The 18,920-nt window shown below is 41.9% G+C and overlaps 1 protein-coding gene across 2 annotated transcripts; it reads right to left on the bottom strand.

Moving 5' to 3' along the window:
- Positions 1-10,185: 10,185 nt before the first annotated feature.
- LOC120418681 (neurofilament heavy polypeptide-like) lies at positions 10,186-18,569 on the bottom strand. 2 transcript variants are annotated; one of them, XM_039581138.2, is made up of 4 exons: positions 18,302-18,569; positions 17,604-18,185; positions 16,362-17,536; positions 10,186-11,247 (listed from the first exon to the last, which is right to left on the bottom strand). In XM_039581138.2, exons 1-4 carry the CDS (start codon positions 18,455-18,457, stop codon positions 10,506-10,508), a joined length of 2,655 nt encoding a protein of 884 aa, XP_039437072.1. In that variant the 5' UTR covers positions 18,458-18,569; the 3' UTR covers positions 10,186-10,505. The 2 variants fall into 2 exon arrangements, with proteins under 2 accessions (XP_039437072.1, XP_052566537.1); XM_052710577.1 differs by having other exon boundaries at positions 18,290-18,569.
- Positions 18,570-18,920: the final 351 nt, after the last annotated feature.

An 18,920-nucleotide genomic window follows, 5' to 3' on the forward strand; every position in this document is an offset into this window, starting at 1 on the left:
TTAACTATACAAATTTATAGTGTTTTGGAATCGTTATGAAGTCAGCTATACAGCTACACCAAATTTACAAGGTTTACGATGTTCTAGGTTATCCGAAACTTCCTCAAGTTAAGGCCTATGTGTTCACCGCCGTACAAGTATTAGGTAGGCGATTGTGACTGTGGTTTTTGACCTCAGATCATATCCGGATAGCCTCAGGGAGGTTCAGGGACTAGTCTACCGATATGTGGTGATGTTCTGGGTCTTCTGTAGAGTCCCGGGAGTTACGACCGATGGGTCTACCGCCGTAACAAGATAGAGGTCATTAGTTTTTGACCTCAGATCATATCCAGATAGCCTCAGGGAGGTTCAGGGACTAGTCTACCGATGTGTGGTGATGTTCTGGGTCTCCTGTAGAGTTCTGGGAATTACGGCCGATGGTTCTACCGCCGTAACAAGATAGAGGTCGGAGGTTTGTTAACTCAGATCATATCCAGATAGCCTCAGGGAGGTTCAGGGACTAGTCTACCGATGTGTAGTGATGTTTTAGGTCTTCTGTAGAGTCCCGGGAGTTACGGCCGATGGGTCTACCACCATAACCAGATAGAGGTCGGAGGTTTTTGACCTCAGATCATATCCAGATAGCCTCAGGGAGGTTCAGGGACTAGTCTACTGATATGTGGTGATGTTTTTGGTCTTCTCTAGAGTCCCGGGAGTTACAGCCGATGGGTATACCGCCGTAACCAGATAGAGGTCGGAGGTTTTTGACCTCAGATCATATCCAGATAGCCACAGGGAGGTTCAGAGACTAGTCTACCGATGTGTGGTAATGTTCTGGGTCTCCTTAGAGTACCGGGAGTTACGGACGATGGGTCTACCGCCGTAACAAGATAGAGGTCGGAGGTTTTTGACCTCAGATCATATCCAGATAGCCTCAGGGAGGTTCAGGGACTAGTCTACTGATGTGTGGGGATGTTCTGCGTCTTCTGTAGAGTCCCGGGATTTACGGCCGATGGGTCTACCGCCGTAACCAGATAGAGGTCGGAGGTTTTTGACCTCAGATCATATCCAGATAGTCTCAAAGAAGTTCAGGGACTAGTCTGCCGATGTGGTGATGTTCTGGGTCATCTGTAGAGTCTCGGGAGTTAAGGCCGATGGGTCTACCGCCGTAACAAGATATAGATTGGAGGTTCTAATTTTGTAGACTCTCTGGAGTTACGGCCTTAGTGTCCGTAACTCCCGGAACTCTACAGATGACCTAGAACATCTTTAGATATAAGTTTACTAGTCTCCGAACCTCTTTGAAGCTATCCGGATAGAATCTGAGGTCAAAAACCATCGTCCTCTATCTTGTTACGGCGGTAGACCCATCGGTCGTAACTCCCGGGACTCTACAGAAGACCCAGAACATCACCACACATCGGTAGACTAGTCCCTGAACCTCCCTGAGGCTATCTGGATATGATCTGAGGTCAAAAACCTCCGACCTCTATCTTGTTACGGTGGTAGACTCATCGGCCGTAACTCCCGGGACTCTACAGGAGACCCAGAACATCACCACACATCGATAGACTAGTCCCTGAACCTCCCTGAGGCTATCTGGATATGATCTGAGGTCAAAAACCTCCGACCTCTATCTGGTTACGGCGGTATACCCATCGGCTGTAACTCCCGGGACTCTAGAGAAGACCAAAAACATCACCACATATCAGTAGACTAGTCCCTGAACCTCCCTGAGGCTATCTGGATATGATCTGAGGTCAAAAACCTCCGACCTCTATCTGGTTACGGCGGTAGACCCATCGGCCGTAACTCCCGGGACTCTACAGAAGACCCAGAACATCACCACACATCGGTAGACTAGTCCTTGAACCTCCCTGAGTCTATCCGGATATGATCTGAGGTCAAAAACCACAGTCACAATCGCCTTCCTAATACTTGTACGGCGGTGAACACATAGGCCTTAACTTAAGGAAGTTTCGGATGACCTAGAACACCGTAAACCTTGTAAATTTGGTTTAGCTGTATAGCTGACTTCATAACGATTCCAAAACACTATAAATTTGTATAGTTAAGATGATTTTTTATAAAAATATAGGCCATGTCTCCCATATAGCCAAAATCCCATAAGCCCTGTACCTCGCATATGCGTGCTTCGCATTAGAAACCCCGATATGAGTTGCATATGCGAGGTTTAACTGTATCTATTTTTTTCTCAACAATATCTACAACTTTGTCGAAGACAATAAATTGATTAGAAAATTCACTCAAAATTTACAGATGTTTGAATATTTACTTACCATTTTTGTATGGACAGTTGCCAAAATTGTATGGATAATTGTATGTATAATTATTGATGTTCCTGTGAGGATTTCAACTCTACTAAACAACGTAACATGATGATTTTGTAATAATAATGCAATCGATGCCTTTCCACGTGTTCACCGTCTGATATGAGGCGTCGTGGTTTTTACCTAGCCGTCATAGCATACTAAGGAAATGTGATGCTTTTGAAGGATGAACCGTTGATTTTGGAGACACCGGACGTCGGTCCAATGCGCACCTTGGGGACAGAATGGACAACCCTGATTCCTTCTGGAATGTGTTCATTGGACCATCCCCTACACGCCTTGTAATATCTCAAACGTTCGACAGTGCGAGGCGTAAGAACCGCGGGGAAACCTGCAGGGACTTTCTTTGCATTAAGAGCTATCCAAGGTGTGGTAGACTGCAAGGAGCAGTAACCAGCTCGGAGCTCGAAATAAAGTAGACAAGTCGCCTTGATGTTCCAGCCGAAAAGACTGATTTTTGTTTATTTGAACTCGGGTATTTATACTAGTCAAATTTGTTGCATCACATGTAATTTGAGTGGTGACACTTACGTGCTACAGTATAGACTTCTGGAGTTGGCTTGTACTGGGTTGAACCCTTGCGCTGGCTCAGCAGGAGTCAGCGTCCCGGCCAATTGTCGATGAACCGAAATATGGTTCGAAAAAGGCTATACGCAAGCATCAGCAATTATGCTTGCGCCAAGTGGTTCTAACTGTGTGTGGGCTCTACAGCCAGGCAGGGTTTGTGTTTTGAAAGACAAAACCTGGTCTTGTTGTGCGAGGTCCGGGCATGGTAATAAAAATGGAAATTAAGTGTGAATGGGTATGTTGGGAATGCAGTGGTGTTCAGACTATTACACCTTCCCCCTTTAAAAGAATAGTTTTATGAAGTAAAATTATTCTTTGCCATTCTCCAGTAGCCATTTACAATTTATTTGATATATTTATGAATTTTTGTTGTTGTGTGTTTGTTTTGTTACATTGTGTTTTGTTACATTGTGTTTTGTTACATTGTGTATGTGTATGTGTAAGTGTATGTTGTTTTGTATCCGAATTTTTCACTTCCGCAGCCTATTGCTGGGAAAAATTTACCTGCATTATTGATGCTAGGCTCGGTGGTTTATTTGATTATTCTATTTTTGTGCACTATTGTTTTCTTTTTTGTTATAGGTTCTTCTAATTCGCAATTCGGATCTCTGATTTGTGTGATTCTAAATGGACCTTGGTAAAATGAATCTAGTTTTCTCCTATTTTCTTTTTTTAGATAAACCAGATCGCCTATTTGTATGTGGATAGGATTAATTATTTTGTTACAAATTTGAGTTTTTTCTTGTTTTTGCTGTTCTAATATTGACTTTGTTAAATTTTGGCTCTTTTGTAATCTAAATTTCAACTCATTGTGGTATGCTTCTAAATTGTAGACTGGATCTAGATTTCTTTGATTATTGCTATGTGGTAAGTTTGCTTTAACACCGAACACTAATTCATAAGGTGTGTACCCATGAATAGTATGTGGAGTTGTGTTGTAATTAAATTGATAATATTTCAACCAATCATCCCAATCCGATTGATGCTCGTTAACGAAACATCGTAGGTATTCGTTTAAACACCTATGATTTCTTTCAAGAGCACCAATGGTTTGTGGGTGATAGGCAGTTGCAAAAGTTTGTTTTATTTTCAATTGTTTGCAGATCTGACTAAGAACTTCGTTATTATATTCGGTACCTTGGTCGGTTTTGATTTCCAAAAATTTTCCATTAATTAAGATGAAGTTATCTACTATGGCTCTTGCTATAGTATTAGCTTCTTTGTTTTGTATTGGTGCAAGAACTATATATTTAGTTAGTTCGCACTGAATTGTTATTGCATATCTGTTGCCGTTGTTGGTTTTTGGTAGGGGTCCTACTGTATCTATTGTAATGATTTCAAAAGGTTTACTCGGAGTTGTTGTTATTATTTGTGGTTCTTTAGTATGTTGTACAATTTTATTTCTTTTACACAGTTCGCAGGCCTGAACGAAAAGTGTAATAGAACGTTTCATTGCTTTCCACCGGTACAGGTCTCGGATCTGTAGGTACATTTTAGTTTGTCCTACGTGTCCTCCTGTCGGTGTATTGTGGAAATTTCGTAAGATTTCTTGAATTTTATTTTTGTTATCTACATACATTGATGGTTTGTATATTAAAATTTGTAGACTTTGCAAAGTTTTATTAGCTACAATTTTAAATGTAGAAATTGTTACTTTTTTGAAAATTTCATCTTCCGTTGAAAGAGATATTCGATCGATTCTCATTTTCTTTAATTCTTTTTCAAGCCTTGAAAGAGTCATCTCTAAAGTTGGACTTTCATTTTCTGGCTGAAATGGGATTTTCATCATTATTTTTTTGTTTTTATAGATCTGTAAAGTGTTATTGACAACACGTAAAGCGCATAATTTTCTCGTTTCATTAATGTTTTCAACTGTATAAGCCGCTTGATAGGTGATACTAGTATCGACCTGCGTGCTTTGCATGCTTTTCGTTTTCTGCATTGATCTCGTGTTTACTACGAGCATTTGCATATTTTGTAGTTGTTCACTTGTTATAACTATTCGTGAGAGCGCGTCCGCACCCACGTTTTCCTTACCAGCTATATATATTACATCGAAATTGAATTCTCCTAAATCCAAACGCATTTGTGTCAATTTGGATGTTGGGTCTTTCATTCCGTATAAATGTACAAGTGGTCTGTGATCAGTTCTGATTACAAACCTATTTCCGTAAAGATATGGTTTGAAGTAGTTAATTGCCCAGTGGATTGCTGTTAGTTCTTTGAGAATAACAGACTTATTTTTCTCACCAGGTGTAAAAGTTCTGCTAGCGTAGGCTATCGGTCGATCGCCTTCACTAGTGATTTGGGATAAAATTGCTCCACAACCGACGTTAGAAGCATCCGTTGTGAGAATAAAAGTTTTGGCAAAATCAGGGTATTGTAAAATTTTTGGTGACAGCAGTTTGTGTTTCAGTGTGTCGAAGGCGAGTTGACACTGAACAGACCAGTCAAATTTGCAATTCTTTTTACATAACTGGTTTAAAGGGTGAGCAATTGTTGAAAAATTTTCAACGAATTTTCTATAGTAGTTACAAAATGCGACGAATCTTCGAACTTCGTCAGCATTCTGCGGCACTGGATATTTAACCAGTGATTCATATTTAGAATCATCTGGGAGTATTCCTTTATCTGTGACTTTGTGCCCCAGATAAGTTACTTCAGATTTAAAAAATTTACATTTTGAAGGATTAAGCTTCAAATTGTAATGTCGCAATCTTTCAAAAACAGTAGTTAAATTTTTAATGTGATGTCTCATTGAGCATCCTATGACAATAATATCGTCAATATAAATAAAAGCTACTTCAGGAGTGAGACCTGCCATTGCAATGGTCATCATCCTTTGAAAACTATTTGGGCTAATGTTCAAACCAAACGGTAATCTTAAAAATTGGAAGTGCCCAGTATCCGTGGAGAATGCAGTAAATTTTCTACATTCCTCCTCTAAAGGAATCTGGTGAAATCCAGATGTCAAGTCTAGGGTGCTAAAATATTTAGCTCTTCCTAGCTGGTCTAAAATCGTATCTATTCTCGGCAATGGAAATTTATCTGCCAATATTTTTTTATTTAACTGACGGAAATCAACGACCAGTCTCCATTTTTTAGAACCATCACTTGATTTTTTGGGCACCAATAAAATTGGTGAATTATAATTCGATACAGATGGTTCAATAATTTTGTCATTTATCATTTTTTTGACCTGTTCTTCAATTACAGGTTTTTGTGAATGTATAGTTTTATAATTAGGGATATATACTGGACTAGGGTCAGTGAGGTTAATTTTTTGTTCATAGAAATTATTTGTGGTTAGTTTTTCGTCGGGTAAGCAGAAAATATCCGAAAATTTTGTGATTAATTGTTTTAAAGGGTCGTGTGTATAGTTTGGAATTTCATCAAAATTTATTTTTTCAATTATGTCTTCAACTCTGTTTTGGTTGTTTAGGATCAATAATTCAAAATTCCTTAATGGTTCAATTTTCGGTTTAAATTTCTTCAGTAAAATTGGTGAATTCGTTGTATTTATTAATTTCACACAACTTGTGTTAGGGGATATTATTGTGTTTCCGCAGAATAATCCTCGTTGGATTTCCTCAGAAAACACAACAGAATCCTCATCGACACTAAGTTGTGGAATTCTTCTAATTATTTCGCACCTGGGCGGTACTACTATTGAGTTATTTAAATTATCCTCAATTGGTACCTCAACGGTGTTCTCTTGAAAATTAAATGTCAATAACCAATTTTCATAGTTAATTGAACATTTGTATTTAATAAAGAAATCGCGTCCTAGGAGTCCATCTGTTATTATGGGAAAATCGCTAGGGACGACTTGGAACATATGACTGACGATCAATCCATTATCAAATTTCAATTGAGTTTCAGTTTCGGCCAATGTACGTATTGATCCATCTGTAACTCCTGTTAAATTGTACTGCCTTGTGGTATTTACTTTTTGCTCGGGTTTCAATTTACTGGCTTTAAATATTGAAATATCAGCACCTGTGTCAATTATAAAACTGCATTTTGAGTTGGCCATGCCTGCAGTGATAAATACAAAATTCGCTGAGGCATTGTTTACGGAAAAAATGGACTTTGCGTCTAGTCTAAAAAATGTTGGTTTTCTCTGTTTGACCCGGTTTGGTTGTTATTAACGTTCTGAGTTTGAACGTTTTGTTGATTGTTGGGATCAGTATTTAGTTGAAAAATTTGGTGAGAGTTTCTGTTAGTCCCATGACCATTACCTCTATTTGACTGATTATTGTTATTTCTATTATTATAATTATTGTTATTGTTATAATTATTGTTATTGTTATAATTATTGTTATTATTTCGATTGTTGTTTTTGTTATTGTTACGATTGCGATTATTATTGTTATGGTTACGATTATTATTGTTATAATTATTATTATTATTATAATTGCCATGATAAAATGATAGGGGGGGTGGGGCGTGATTTCTAACCAACCACTTTCAAAAAGATGAGTGTGTTATTCTTACTTGTTAAACTCAGCACTCACCACTTCTCAACCTTTGTTTCGTTTTCTGCTTTTCTCAAACGGGAGTAGCACAACAAATCCGAGAATCGGAACAGTGCCTTCGCGGATTCTTGCTGCTGCTGCTGCGCTGCTTGTGTTGTTGTAGTGTTATGGACTGTGAGGGTAGTAGAACGGGGGCTTCTTCCAAGCGTGCGCGCGCGCGCCAAATGACCGAACGAGAGTGGACCCGGTCATTTAACGAACGAGCGAGTTGGAGCGATTTAGGCAGCAGCTTGTGGCGGCGATGCTGGCGACACTTCCGAACCGGACTCGTCATCGTCATCGTCATTGTCGTCGTCGTCGTCATCGTCCCGGTCTGCTCCTTCACCGCCATGGCCATTGCTGTTGTGATTTTGTTGTTGCTGTGGCGGCGGCGGCGGCAGCGGCTGTTGCTGTTGATTTTTGGGCTGCTGCCGACGATGATTGATCAGACTGGCGAGCAGGGAAGAGTGACCTGCTGCCGCTAGTGGTTGTTGTTGTTGCTGTTGTTGCTGTTGTTGGTGACCTCATTCGATTCCAACTCGTTGCTCGTTGCGATCGCGTCTTAGTAGATGATCGCCAAGATGATTCCACCGGTTTGGTCCTGGATGGCCTGATGGTGGGTCATCAGTCCTCTCGTTGTTGACATGAGTACATGCCCGGTAATGGTTGGGAGAATTCTGCTACTTTTCAGGAAATCCACAATTTTTTTTTTTTTATAGGCGTTGGCTTCACCATCACTATTTTTTGTACTTCACTATTTATTATTATTTCACCGTTGGCAGCATTTTTTGCTAGTTTTTTCCGCTATTAAACAACTTTTTAGTTGGTTGTTGTCCAACTGTATTGGTTTCTTTGATTTTAGCGTTGATTGAAGTTTCCGTAAATCGTTTGTTCGATTGTTTTTCGTCATTTTCTGCGCGCACTTTCTATAACACTTTTCATTGTTTTTGCAGTTTTTTTTTTTTTTTGATCGAAACTTATTGTTCTTTCTTAATCACCACTTCACTTTTGCGTTACGATGCTTGAGAGCGATACTACTCTTCGTAGTCTGTCCTCTGTTCTCATCCGTTCGAACTTAATTATGGCACGATATAGCACATATGCGAGCATAATAAAAATTACTGCTACAGCTGCATATGCTAACACCGTTGTCGCGCTCGCACTTTTTTCCAAGTGTGCTGTTTGCAGCACATTCGCGTTTATGATGCGTATTGTCTCCTCATGCAATAAGGGCGGCTTTGGTGTACTTTGTTCAGTACCCATCGTTAACTTAAAATGTTATTTTTTTCACTGTCGAACGTTTGAGATATTACATGCGTATTGTCTCTTTATTAAATACAAATGTTCAATTAACTATGAAAATTGGTTATTGACATTTAATTTTCAAGAGAACACCGTTGAGGTACCAATTGAGGATAATTTAAATAACTCAATAGTAGTACCGCCCAGGTGCGAAATAATTAGAAGAATTCCACAACTTAGTGTCGATGAGGATTCTGTTGTGTTTTCTGAGGAAATCCAACGAGGATTATTCTGCGGAAACACAATAATATCCCCTAACACAAGTTGTGTGAAATTAATAAATACAACGAATTCACCAATTTTACTGAAGAAATTTAAACCGAAAATTGAACCATTAAGGAATTTTGAATTATTGATCTACACCGTTGCTAACACCGTTGTCGCGCTCGCACTTTTTTCCAAGTGTGCTGTTTGCAGCACATTCGCGTTTATGATGCGTATTGTCTCCTCATGCAATAAGGGCGGCTTTGGTGTACTTTGTTCAGTACCCATCGTTAACTTAAAATGTTATTTTTTTCACTGTCGCACTGTTTTTTCACTGTTTTTCACGGTCACTGTTCGGTGCACTAACGCGGCACGAAAGATTTTCCAGTGTGGTGGCATTTCGGGTCACTACGGCGTGCTGTCAAAACTTTGACGCGAAGCCGCTGTCACGGTCGCCATGTAATATCTCAAACGTTCGACAGTGCGAGGCGTAAGAACCGCGGGGAAACCTGCAGGGACTTTCTTTGCATTAAGAGCTATCCAAGGTGTGGTAGACTGCAAGGAGCAGTAACCAGCTCGGAGCTCGAAATAAAGTAGACAAGTCGCCTTGATGTTCCAGCCTAAAAGACTGATTTTTGTTTATTTGAACTCGGGTATTTATACTAGTCAAATTTGTTGCATCACATGTAATTTGAGTGGTGACACTTACGTGCTACAGTATAGACTTCTGGAGTTGGCTTGTACTGGGTTGAACCCTTGCGCTGGCTCAGCAGGAGTCAGCGTCCCGGCCAATTGTCGATGAACCGAAATATGGTTCGAAAAAGGCTATACGCAAGCATCAGCAATTATGCTTGCGCCAAGTGGTTCTAACTGTGTGTGGGCTCTACAGCCAGGCAGGGTTTGTGTTTTGAAAGACAAAACCTGGTCTTGTTGTGCGAGGTCCGGGCATGGTAATAAAAATGGAAATTAAGTGTGAATGGGTATGTTGGGAATGCAGTGGTGTTCAGACTATTACAGCCTGTTTTTATTCCGAGTGAATCCATGTTGTCCCCAGACCTGTAGGAACGATTGAACGAAAAGCACAAAAATCCCATAGTAATTTCCATGTAAACTTAAAACCGCTGGGGACAGGCCAATTATCAACCAAATGGGCTGATATTTGGCATGAGAGTCCCTATGGGTATCCTCTACAAGGGGAACCTCGGTTTGCCGTAATGTTAGAACTTTTTTGTTTGGCTGAAACACCCTAATAAATAGTGTTAATATTTATTTTGTACAGGCTAAGATGGCTGACACTTTATGGAGACTAGCCTTAAGAGTTGCAACTTTCAGAATTCGCTGAATGGTACGTTTCTGGTATCTGAAAATAATTGAGTTTCAATATTCAATATCTAAGCCAAATTGGGACGACATTGGCGGCGCCAAAGATCGTTTATGAGATTGGAATTTTTAAATCGGAGCATTGAAAAAGCTCTGCTAGTTAAACCCGTTTGCAGTAACTTTCCGAGTTTCATTTTATTTCATGAAATGTTAGAAAATATATAAAAATTGCACAGCAATGAATAATATGTGGCAAATGGACGTTTTAATCATCCGGCACGTCCGACCCGCTGTCATGTCCCCGCTCACCGTCATCCTCGTCGTCGACAAAGTGGTTCGCACCTTCGGGGCCGGCAATCGGCGAAAACTCCTGCGAGAACTGCGGATAACACGGCACCGCCATGTTCGCTGTGCCCTGTGTCTCCCCAACATCCCCGGTAAAATCTAACAGTAGCTTAAGCGCCGCCTTCAACGAGACAAACCAGCACGGATTGCCGTACGTTGCCTGCAGCGTGGGCAGTCTTGCCTCGCAAAGAACCGGCTGCAAGCGCTGCTCAATGTACTTACACGCGTCCACCGGGTAAATGAGCGGATCCTTCCACAGGGTGGTCGGCGCCGACGGCGGTTCGGGACCAAGGTAAAGCGTTTGAAACGAGTACTGCCGAGCTACGGGCACTGTCGGAGGAGGTCGAAGCTTCGGGCTCTTCGGATACGGCTGGAGGCGGCGGGGCTTCTGCTTGACGGCGTGTATTGACGAAGAACTGGAGTGACCGGGTACGGGACCGATGCGCAACCGAATGAGGTTTCTGGTGAAAGACTCGCTTTCCTCGTCGGAGGCCGCCCGATTGTTGGGGAACGAGCACTGCGAAGCTGGGCTCTGCGGCATCGAGCTGAGTGCTGGGGAGTCTTGATTTGTGTCGATTATACTTGGCGGTTTGCGGTGGGCGCCCTTGATCAGCCGCGGATCTACCAGCGTGCGGGACGGCGGAGGGGACAGCAGAGGGAGACTGGAAGGAAAGGAATAAAAGGAATTTATCAACAGACCATATCGTTTAACCATTTTGAGCCTGATGGGTCGTATTTACCAAAAAAAAATTAACTTTTCATATGGGAATGGGATTTGAGATACCGTCAGTGGGGGTGACTATGGGTCAAAAAACGATACACCTCTCGTAATTACTTAATGACAAAAACAATTTAAATAACATCGAAAATCTTTCAACGTAGATTTGTTCTTAGATAATTTACTAACATTTTCCCAAAATATGGTGGATTTTGATGAACACTACCTTAAATGCCAATAGTTTGAAAATTGACCCAATCTCACCCCTTAGAGGGGGTGACATTGGGTCAAATGAAACTTAAATGATGCTCAAATACAACGATATGGTAAAAACAAGTCATCCAACAGTGTTTCTTGTTCGAAGGAATCGTATTGACATGCTACAATGTTTGAAGTGGAGATTTTCAAACATTTGGGTAGTTTTCGAGCAATCCCAACAAAAAATTTAGAAAAATGATTTTTCAAGAGGTCATTTTTGGCCAAAAACGTACCTCAACTTTAGACAGCTGTCAAAATAACAGGATTTGCTCTAGGAACGAGATTTTTTCAGCGAAGTCATCTTAAGATGTCCCCTACACAACCCTTTTAACAGAATTCAGTTTCATTGAGAAGAATCTGAGAAATGGTAAAATTGGTAAAAAATCACTTTGACCCAATCTCACCCCCCAGACCCAATGTCACCCCCACTGACGGTAGGTAAAACAAAATAGCTAAGCCTCTTGAACTCGTTTATGTTGCTGGTCAGCTTTGCTTCGTCAGAGATTTAAACAGGATGCATCTGTTATAAAGTAGAGATTTCTGGATGCATGTCTTCTAGCATTGCAGCAGTCGAGGTCGTCAGCTTGTCTTGTGTTGTACTGATGAATATCACTTCCGTGTACCATCGTTCCCGGCAAGTTTTTTGGGGCCTTTACTAATCCTAAACACAAAAATCAAGGTGTTGCAGAATGGTACGCAGGGTGGCTACTCAAGTCGGGAAATAGGGAAAGTCGGGAAAAAGTCGGGATTTTATAATTTTTTGTGAAAATGTCGGGAAAAGTCGGGAATTCCAAGCCAAATTGTTTGAAAATTATTTTCTATCTCTCGAATAAATTTGTCATATTTTGTACAATTTTCCAATTAAATTCAATCAATATCCTTCAGTAACTTACTTTACATTTAAGGTACCTTTCACTATTTCAATCTTTTTAAGAATAAAAAGGCCATTTAAGACAATAAAAATCCTAATAAATATTGAATGCATTTGACAAAAAAAATTCATAATATTTTTACTAATTATTGTTTATCAACCAAATCTATTTATCAAACAAATTTAACTAAAAACAGCAACAACGTGAATGAAAAACTAATAGAAAAATAGAACCCAATTATAACGATTATGGCCATCGTAAAGTTACGATTCTGTTTTAATATTGATTGAATATTTGAAAAAAAGCTTCCAACTAGAGTTCGGCAATGTTTTTTTTTGTGGAAAATATTCATCAAGTCATTTAAATTATTTTTCTCCAAAGGTTTATCTTGAACTTTTTTTGTGAGTGTGGGGCTTTTGTCCACCTCCTAATAAAGAAAATGCAATGAAATTACTATAGATTAAGCTAGATTTTAAGTTTTCTGAAAACTTAAATATCGTATAAAATTAGATCGTTGTTCGCTTTGAATGAAAAAATTTCAAAACTTTTTTACGTTTTGTAAACATGAAAAAAATATTGAAAAAGAAAATTAAAGAAATTTTGATTTAAGTTATTGCAAATGTGTCTAAATAATTTGTCTCTTCGAACAATTGATATAAAGGAAGTAGTCAAACATGGAATCTTATCAAACTGAATTTCTAATTGAAAAAAAAACAGTTAAAAACTGACAACTGGATACATCAGCATTGATTAAAAAATCAATACAAAATATAGAAGGGAACTTAATTTTTTATGTGTTTTCCTAGATATTTTTCTAAATTCTATGGTATCATGTAATCATGTTTTAAGCGTTCTTTGATTTTAAATAAAATTAGGAATGAAATGTTATTTTCAACTATCTTTAACTATTTGCCATTTCCAGTTGAAATGAAATATCAAAAACTGTACATTTGCCAGTTCAAAACATCAACATTGAAATTATAAGCATTTTTAAGCTTTCGGTTATTTTTGAAGACTATTATTTGTTTATGTTTCTGCCCTTAATTTTTAAAGAATTTTTAAGAGTTTGTTGTAGAGTTTGTTTTTACGAAAATTGTAAATAGTTTAGATTTTTTTTAAAATATGTTTAGACTTTTTTTGATGGTTGATAGTAACTTTTTTTAGAAAGAGTTTTTTGTTTAAAATCATTATTTAGATAAAAAAAAATGCCTATTTTTTGAGTTTATGGAAAAGTCGGGAAAAAGTCGGGAATTTGAAAATGGGATTTGAGTGGTCACCCTGGGTCCGCCTAAGTAAAATGCACCAAAAACCATAGAAAGACATAAAAATTGATGAATTCAGTGTAGTAGGCTTATGCTTCGGGATGTTCCCTTCAATGTTGTATACATGGCTGATGCAAATTTTTAGTTAAAAACTATTTTTGATGCAATTTAAAAAAAAAGTGTTTTTCGACTACTTTTCCAGGATGCGGGGCAGAATGGATCCTGCAGGGCAGAATGGGCCACCTGAGAAAACAAGCCATTTCGTCTAATACAACATTGAAGGGATATAAGAAATGACCTAAGGGACCTTTCTAACATAGTTTCCATGAAGTTATCAAAACAAACATTTTTGAAAATAGTGTTAATATGTTTAAATAAGACACTATTTTTATAAATAAGCATCAAAACAAGTAAAAAAAAATATTCCATTTAGTTTAAATTTCGTAACTTTTGATTGTTTTTATAAGGCAGGAAAAGGGTGGTCCATTCTGCCCCAACGTGGATTTTAATTTAACACTTCCTCCACCAAGTCTCTAAATGATTTGAAGGTTCCGTTGTTGTTTGTTTACCTTGGTAGTAACATATAGTAACATTGAACAAACTTTTTCAAACAATCCTACTTTTCAGAAAGCTTATTTAAAAACCTCTAAATAAACAACATTTGCGGGGGTTTGTCAATAAATTTACATTTTTGCTTATAATTCGAAAATACAATGAATTCAAGCGGTGATGTTATTTGACGTCCTTTATAAGGCCTTACAGTTGGTCTAAATCCATTCTAAGGCCCAAAACCAAGGGTGGCCCATTCTGCCCCCCCCCCCCCCCTGCCCCTATTCGATGCGCTACCCCAACGGACATTCCTACCGGTCAGTATTCCCAGTGAGTAGAATTACAATTCAATTCGATTTGGTTTTATTGGTGAATAATCAAGATACAATGAGTTACTTTACAGTGCATAACAGAGTTTTGGAGTTCCTTTCAGCTGTGTGTTGCATCATAATCCATTTTGGAACAATTATTTCTTCAACTTAAGCACTAACAAGAGTAAGATTTTTTTTTTTTTTGAATCTTACAGAAATTGCAGAGGATAGGGGATAGAAGTAAAGAAAGCTTATATCTATATCACAGATTTTTATCCATTGTAGAAGTGCTTAATCATAAGCTCCTCGAGGGCCAGAAATTGCTCCGCCTTGTTACGGCAGCTCCGAAACCGCGTCATCATCTCCCCTGCGAGAGCAAAGAACTCCGGCAGGGTAAACAGATCTTCCCCGGTGACTCCTTGCTGGGCCGCATCGCCGCTTCAGGCAGCGACCACGCTAGCGAACGATCGACCCCATCCAGGCGGGAACGCTGAGTTGTCCGCTGGAACGGCTTCGCTCGTACTTCGCTGAGGAGGGTGGTACGCTGCTGCTTTCTTCTTCCTCTGTTCCTGCTCCTCGAGGTAGGACTAGCGCGCTACGCATCCGCGATAATTACCGGTATGGTTACCGCCGCAGTTCGCGCACTTTACGCGCGCCTTGGTTTGATCTGCGTTTTCCCCCAAGTCCGCCTTTCGCGGCAGTGCGCACGCCTCCGAGAGGTGTGACTCACCGCACTTAACGCAGCGGACCGGAGGTTGCAGTTCCACGAGCCGTGGCCAAATTTCTGGCAACGGTGGCATTGCGCTACGTCCGTCGGGTTCTCGCCATTTTACCCTAAATCCGTCCAACATCTTAGTCCGCCGCAGGTCTTGGATCTTGACGGTGCCGCGGTCGAAGTACAACAGGTACAGGGTGTGTGTACCTGTGACTGTTGCCTTCCGCGAGAGCGGCTTTATTCCGGCGTCCGAAAGGTGTTTCTTCAGGTCAGAAACCGACGGTCTTGGTAACCCTGCAAGACGACCTTAACAGGGGGCTTCTCGGGGTTGAATGTGTAGAAGTTGAAGTTGCTACGCTTCAGTTCCTCAAATACCAGGTCGAAATCCTTTTTGTTGAGTGTAATCACTTGCACCGACGACATGCCGATTTTCAGACAATATCCGAGGCCTTCCAGCAACTCGTCAACATCATCGGCCAACATCGTCGTCGTCGGTAGTGCTACCGTCGATGTTGTTGTTGTTGCTTTCATCGTCGCTCAGCATCTTGAACTCGTTCCTGATGGGGTGTTGGCGGATGTTGATGTGCTACTGGTTCTGGCACCGGAAGTGCCTGAACGGGTTCGCACTGGTGATCTCGGAACATATCCGGGATGTAGATACTGTCGATTCATTCCTTCTGCGCTCACGCTCCCCTGCGCGATGGCGGCGTTGGTTTGTTTACCTTTTTGCACACGGCCGGTAGACGAACTTCGCGGGGTTTTCGAGGTCGCACTCGAATTGCCACGGCCTCGGCCGGCCTTTGGCATGCTGGAGAAGCAAACTTACGGGTAATCACAATCAATTACGGCGAAAAATTTCGAAAACAATAGAGCACTGAGCACTTGACTGCTGCTTGCTCTCGTGCGTACACCGAGGAGCGAACTTGCTGCGATCTGATTACAATTTTTCCCATTTGGGACCATCCACATCCATCTCGGATTCTATCAAAGAAATTGTATTGTATTGCAACCAAAATTATCAAGGTTGATTTATTTTGCAGTTTTAGAACAAAAATTATCTGCGAATAAAATTAAAAGTCAACGTTCCCTACCTTTCTTCGATCTCGAACTCCCGGCTCAAGTTGTCCTCGCTGTCCTGCGCCACCAGCTGCCCATCGTCCATCCGCACGACATCCGGTACGACCTTGCGGGCAGTGATCTTCTTCGGTTCCCGAATCTCATCCGCCGCCGCCGCCGTCGATCCACCTTCACCGTTCAAACACTCCTCTATCGTCTGTTGATCTTTGCGGCGAGCCCGCTTCGGTTTCGGTGCGCCACCTTCCGGATCGTCCGGCTGCTTCGTCTTGGCCGTCTTTTTCCGAGGGGCGCGCTTCTTCGGCGGTGGTTTCGAAAGTTCGTACGTGGTCGCCACGGAGGCCTCGGCCGTGACGGGTGCGTCCGTTTGGGTGCAACGCTCGGTGCAGGGTTTGGCTTTGGCGGGGACCACCTTCTTGACGACGAGACGGCAGGTTGGCCGTGGGCGCCGCTGACGCCGTCGTTCGCGCTTCTCCAGCCGGTCGACCTTCTTGTGCAGCTGGATTATCGAGTCGTTCAGCAGGTCGAGCTTCCTCCGTTTGCGTTTCTTCTTCTTGAGGGTTTCGTCCACCTTGAAGCTCGCCTTCGTGTGCTCGAGTATCTCTTGTATGGCCCGCTCCGTGCTGCTGTCCTCCTCAGACTTGGTCTCCTCTGCCTCTTTGAAGCTGTTCATCGTGTATTCCACTATTGTACGGATCATCTCCGCAGTGCTTTCGGTTTTCTCCGTCTGCGTTGAGACTTCAACCGACTTCGCAAGCTCCTCCGTCTCCGTCTCCTCCTCGAGGTCATCGTGGAAGTCATAAACACACTTCCTCTTTGCCCCCCTCGCCTGCTGGTGGCTCACCTTCGGCGTTGATTGCTGCCGGGGAAGCGTGTTTTCCAAGATGTTGCTGTCGTCGGCCAACTTTCGCGTGTCGCGTTCTTCGTACGGGCTCATGGCGACCGTAGTTGAGAAGGTCACGCTTTTCTTGACCGTCGAGGGTGGTTCGGTGGCGTACGCGGACCTTTTCTTAAGCACGGAACGAATCCGCGGGATCGGTCGGGCGTGCAAGGGTGTTGCAACGATAGCGGTGGCTATGGCGGCGGAGGGAGCAGCGGGTGCCGCTTTGGATGTCCTTCTTCTGGTGGCTTTCTTACCGGAAGCCACCGAAGAGGATGCTGGGAGCTGTGTGCTGGGCTGCTGAGTGTCGAGCTGGAATGAAATGTTTAGAAATTGTTAAAAGTTACTCGCATTCTCAAGTGATAATCAACAATCCCACCTTTTCCCCTGCTTCGCCCTGTCCTGACGCCGTCGAGTACCCCGCATCTGAGGGTACACTTCCAGCAACGGCCGCAGGAACCGCAGCGATGTCCTTTGCCGGCTCTTCCATCGCCGGCGGCGAGAACATCTCGTCCGAAATCTGCTCAATCAACTTGTGCACTTCATCGGCCACCGAATCCAACTCCAAGGTGGAAGTCAACGAGAAATCCAGCATCGACGTCGTCACTTCCGGCTCGTTTGCGTCGCCAGGTGCCCTCTGGGTGAAACTTTCGGACATGGTTTCGCCAACATTCGTCGTCGCGTCGTCGTGCTCGGTGATCTGAGCGGCCCGCTCCAGGTACAGCTCCACGTGTTCTCGCCAACCGAACTTGCGACTTTTCTCCGTTACAGAATCGTCAAAATCTTCGAGCTCGTCCCCGCAACCACTGTCCAAATCTTCGTCCTTTTCGAACTCGATCGCTGCGCACAGCGCGTCCGAGCTTGGCGCGTCACGCTCGTCTAACAGCTGCAGTTCGGTCCAGAAGGCTTGCCCGGAAATTAATCGGTGGCGAGGGACGACTTTTTGGACGTCCTGCTTCAGCTAGAAAAAATCAGATTGAACATTTTTTCGTCAATATTATTCTGTAATTCTGTAATTTCGAAATACAACATTTTTTCGTCAATATTATCAAAATATAAACCCACCGTTCGCTTTACCTCTTGCAACGCGAAGCTGAACCGGGTGCTGACCTTGGAAAAACTTTTGTACTTTGTCCGGGTTCGGGATTCCGCCGGGAAATCTTTGGCCACGAGGCTCGGTTCTTCGGAAGCGATCCACTTGCACTCGCGATTGAACATACGATCCTTGCGCATCGCGAAAACCGATTTGCACCTGAATTTTCCCGGGAAAAAAATCGATCAATGACACGAGGTCAATGGAAGCTGCTGCAGTTCTTGCGCCATAACTGTACTTTGTCTTGTGGTCTAACGGTAAACAAAACACAAAAAATGAATCGAAAAAAGCGCGCTGACAAAACTTCAACTAGAACTTGTCCATGCAGCAAAAGTTTTTATCGGCCTAAAAAACTGTACACAGGGGAAATATACCCATTTTAAGCCTAATAAGCGGTCGTGTTTGAATGATGCTGGATAATCTGGAGTGTTCCTTGAAATTCACTAAAACCAAGTACACCAACGAGAAGAGCAACTTTTTGTGAACATTTCTGTTTATTTTCACTTTTATTAAAAGTTATGCTATTCCTTTTACAAGCATTTCAAAAACATATTTCCCAAATGCATTCTAATCAGTCGAGTGCATTGGGCTACGCCCATTTTC

The sequence above is a fragment of the Culex pipiens genome, chromosome 3 (genome assembly GCF_016801865.2).
Source record: "Culex pipiens pallens isolate TS chromosome 3, TS_CPP_V2, whole genome shotgun sequence".
NCBI classification, from domain to species: Eukaryota; Metazoa; Arthropoda; class Insecta; order Diptera; family Culicidae; genus Culex; species Culex pipiens.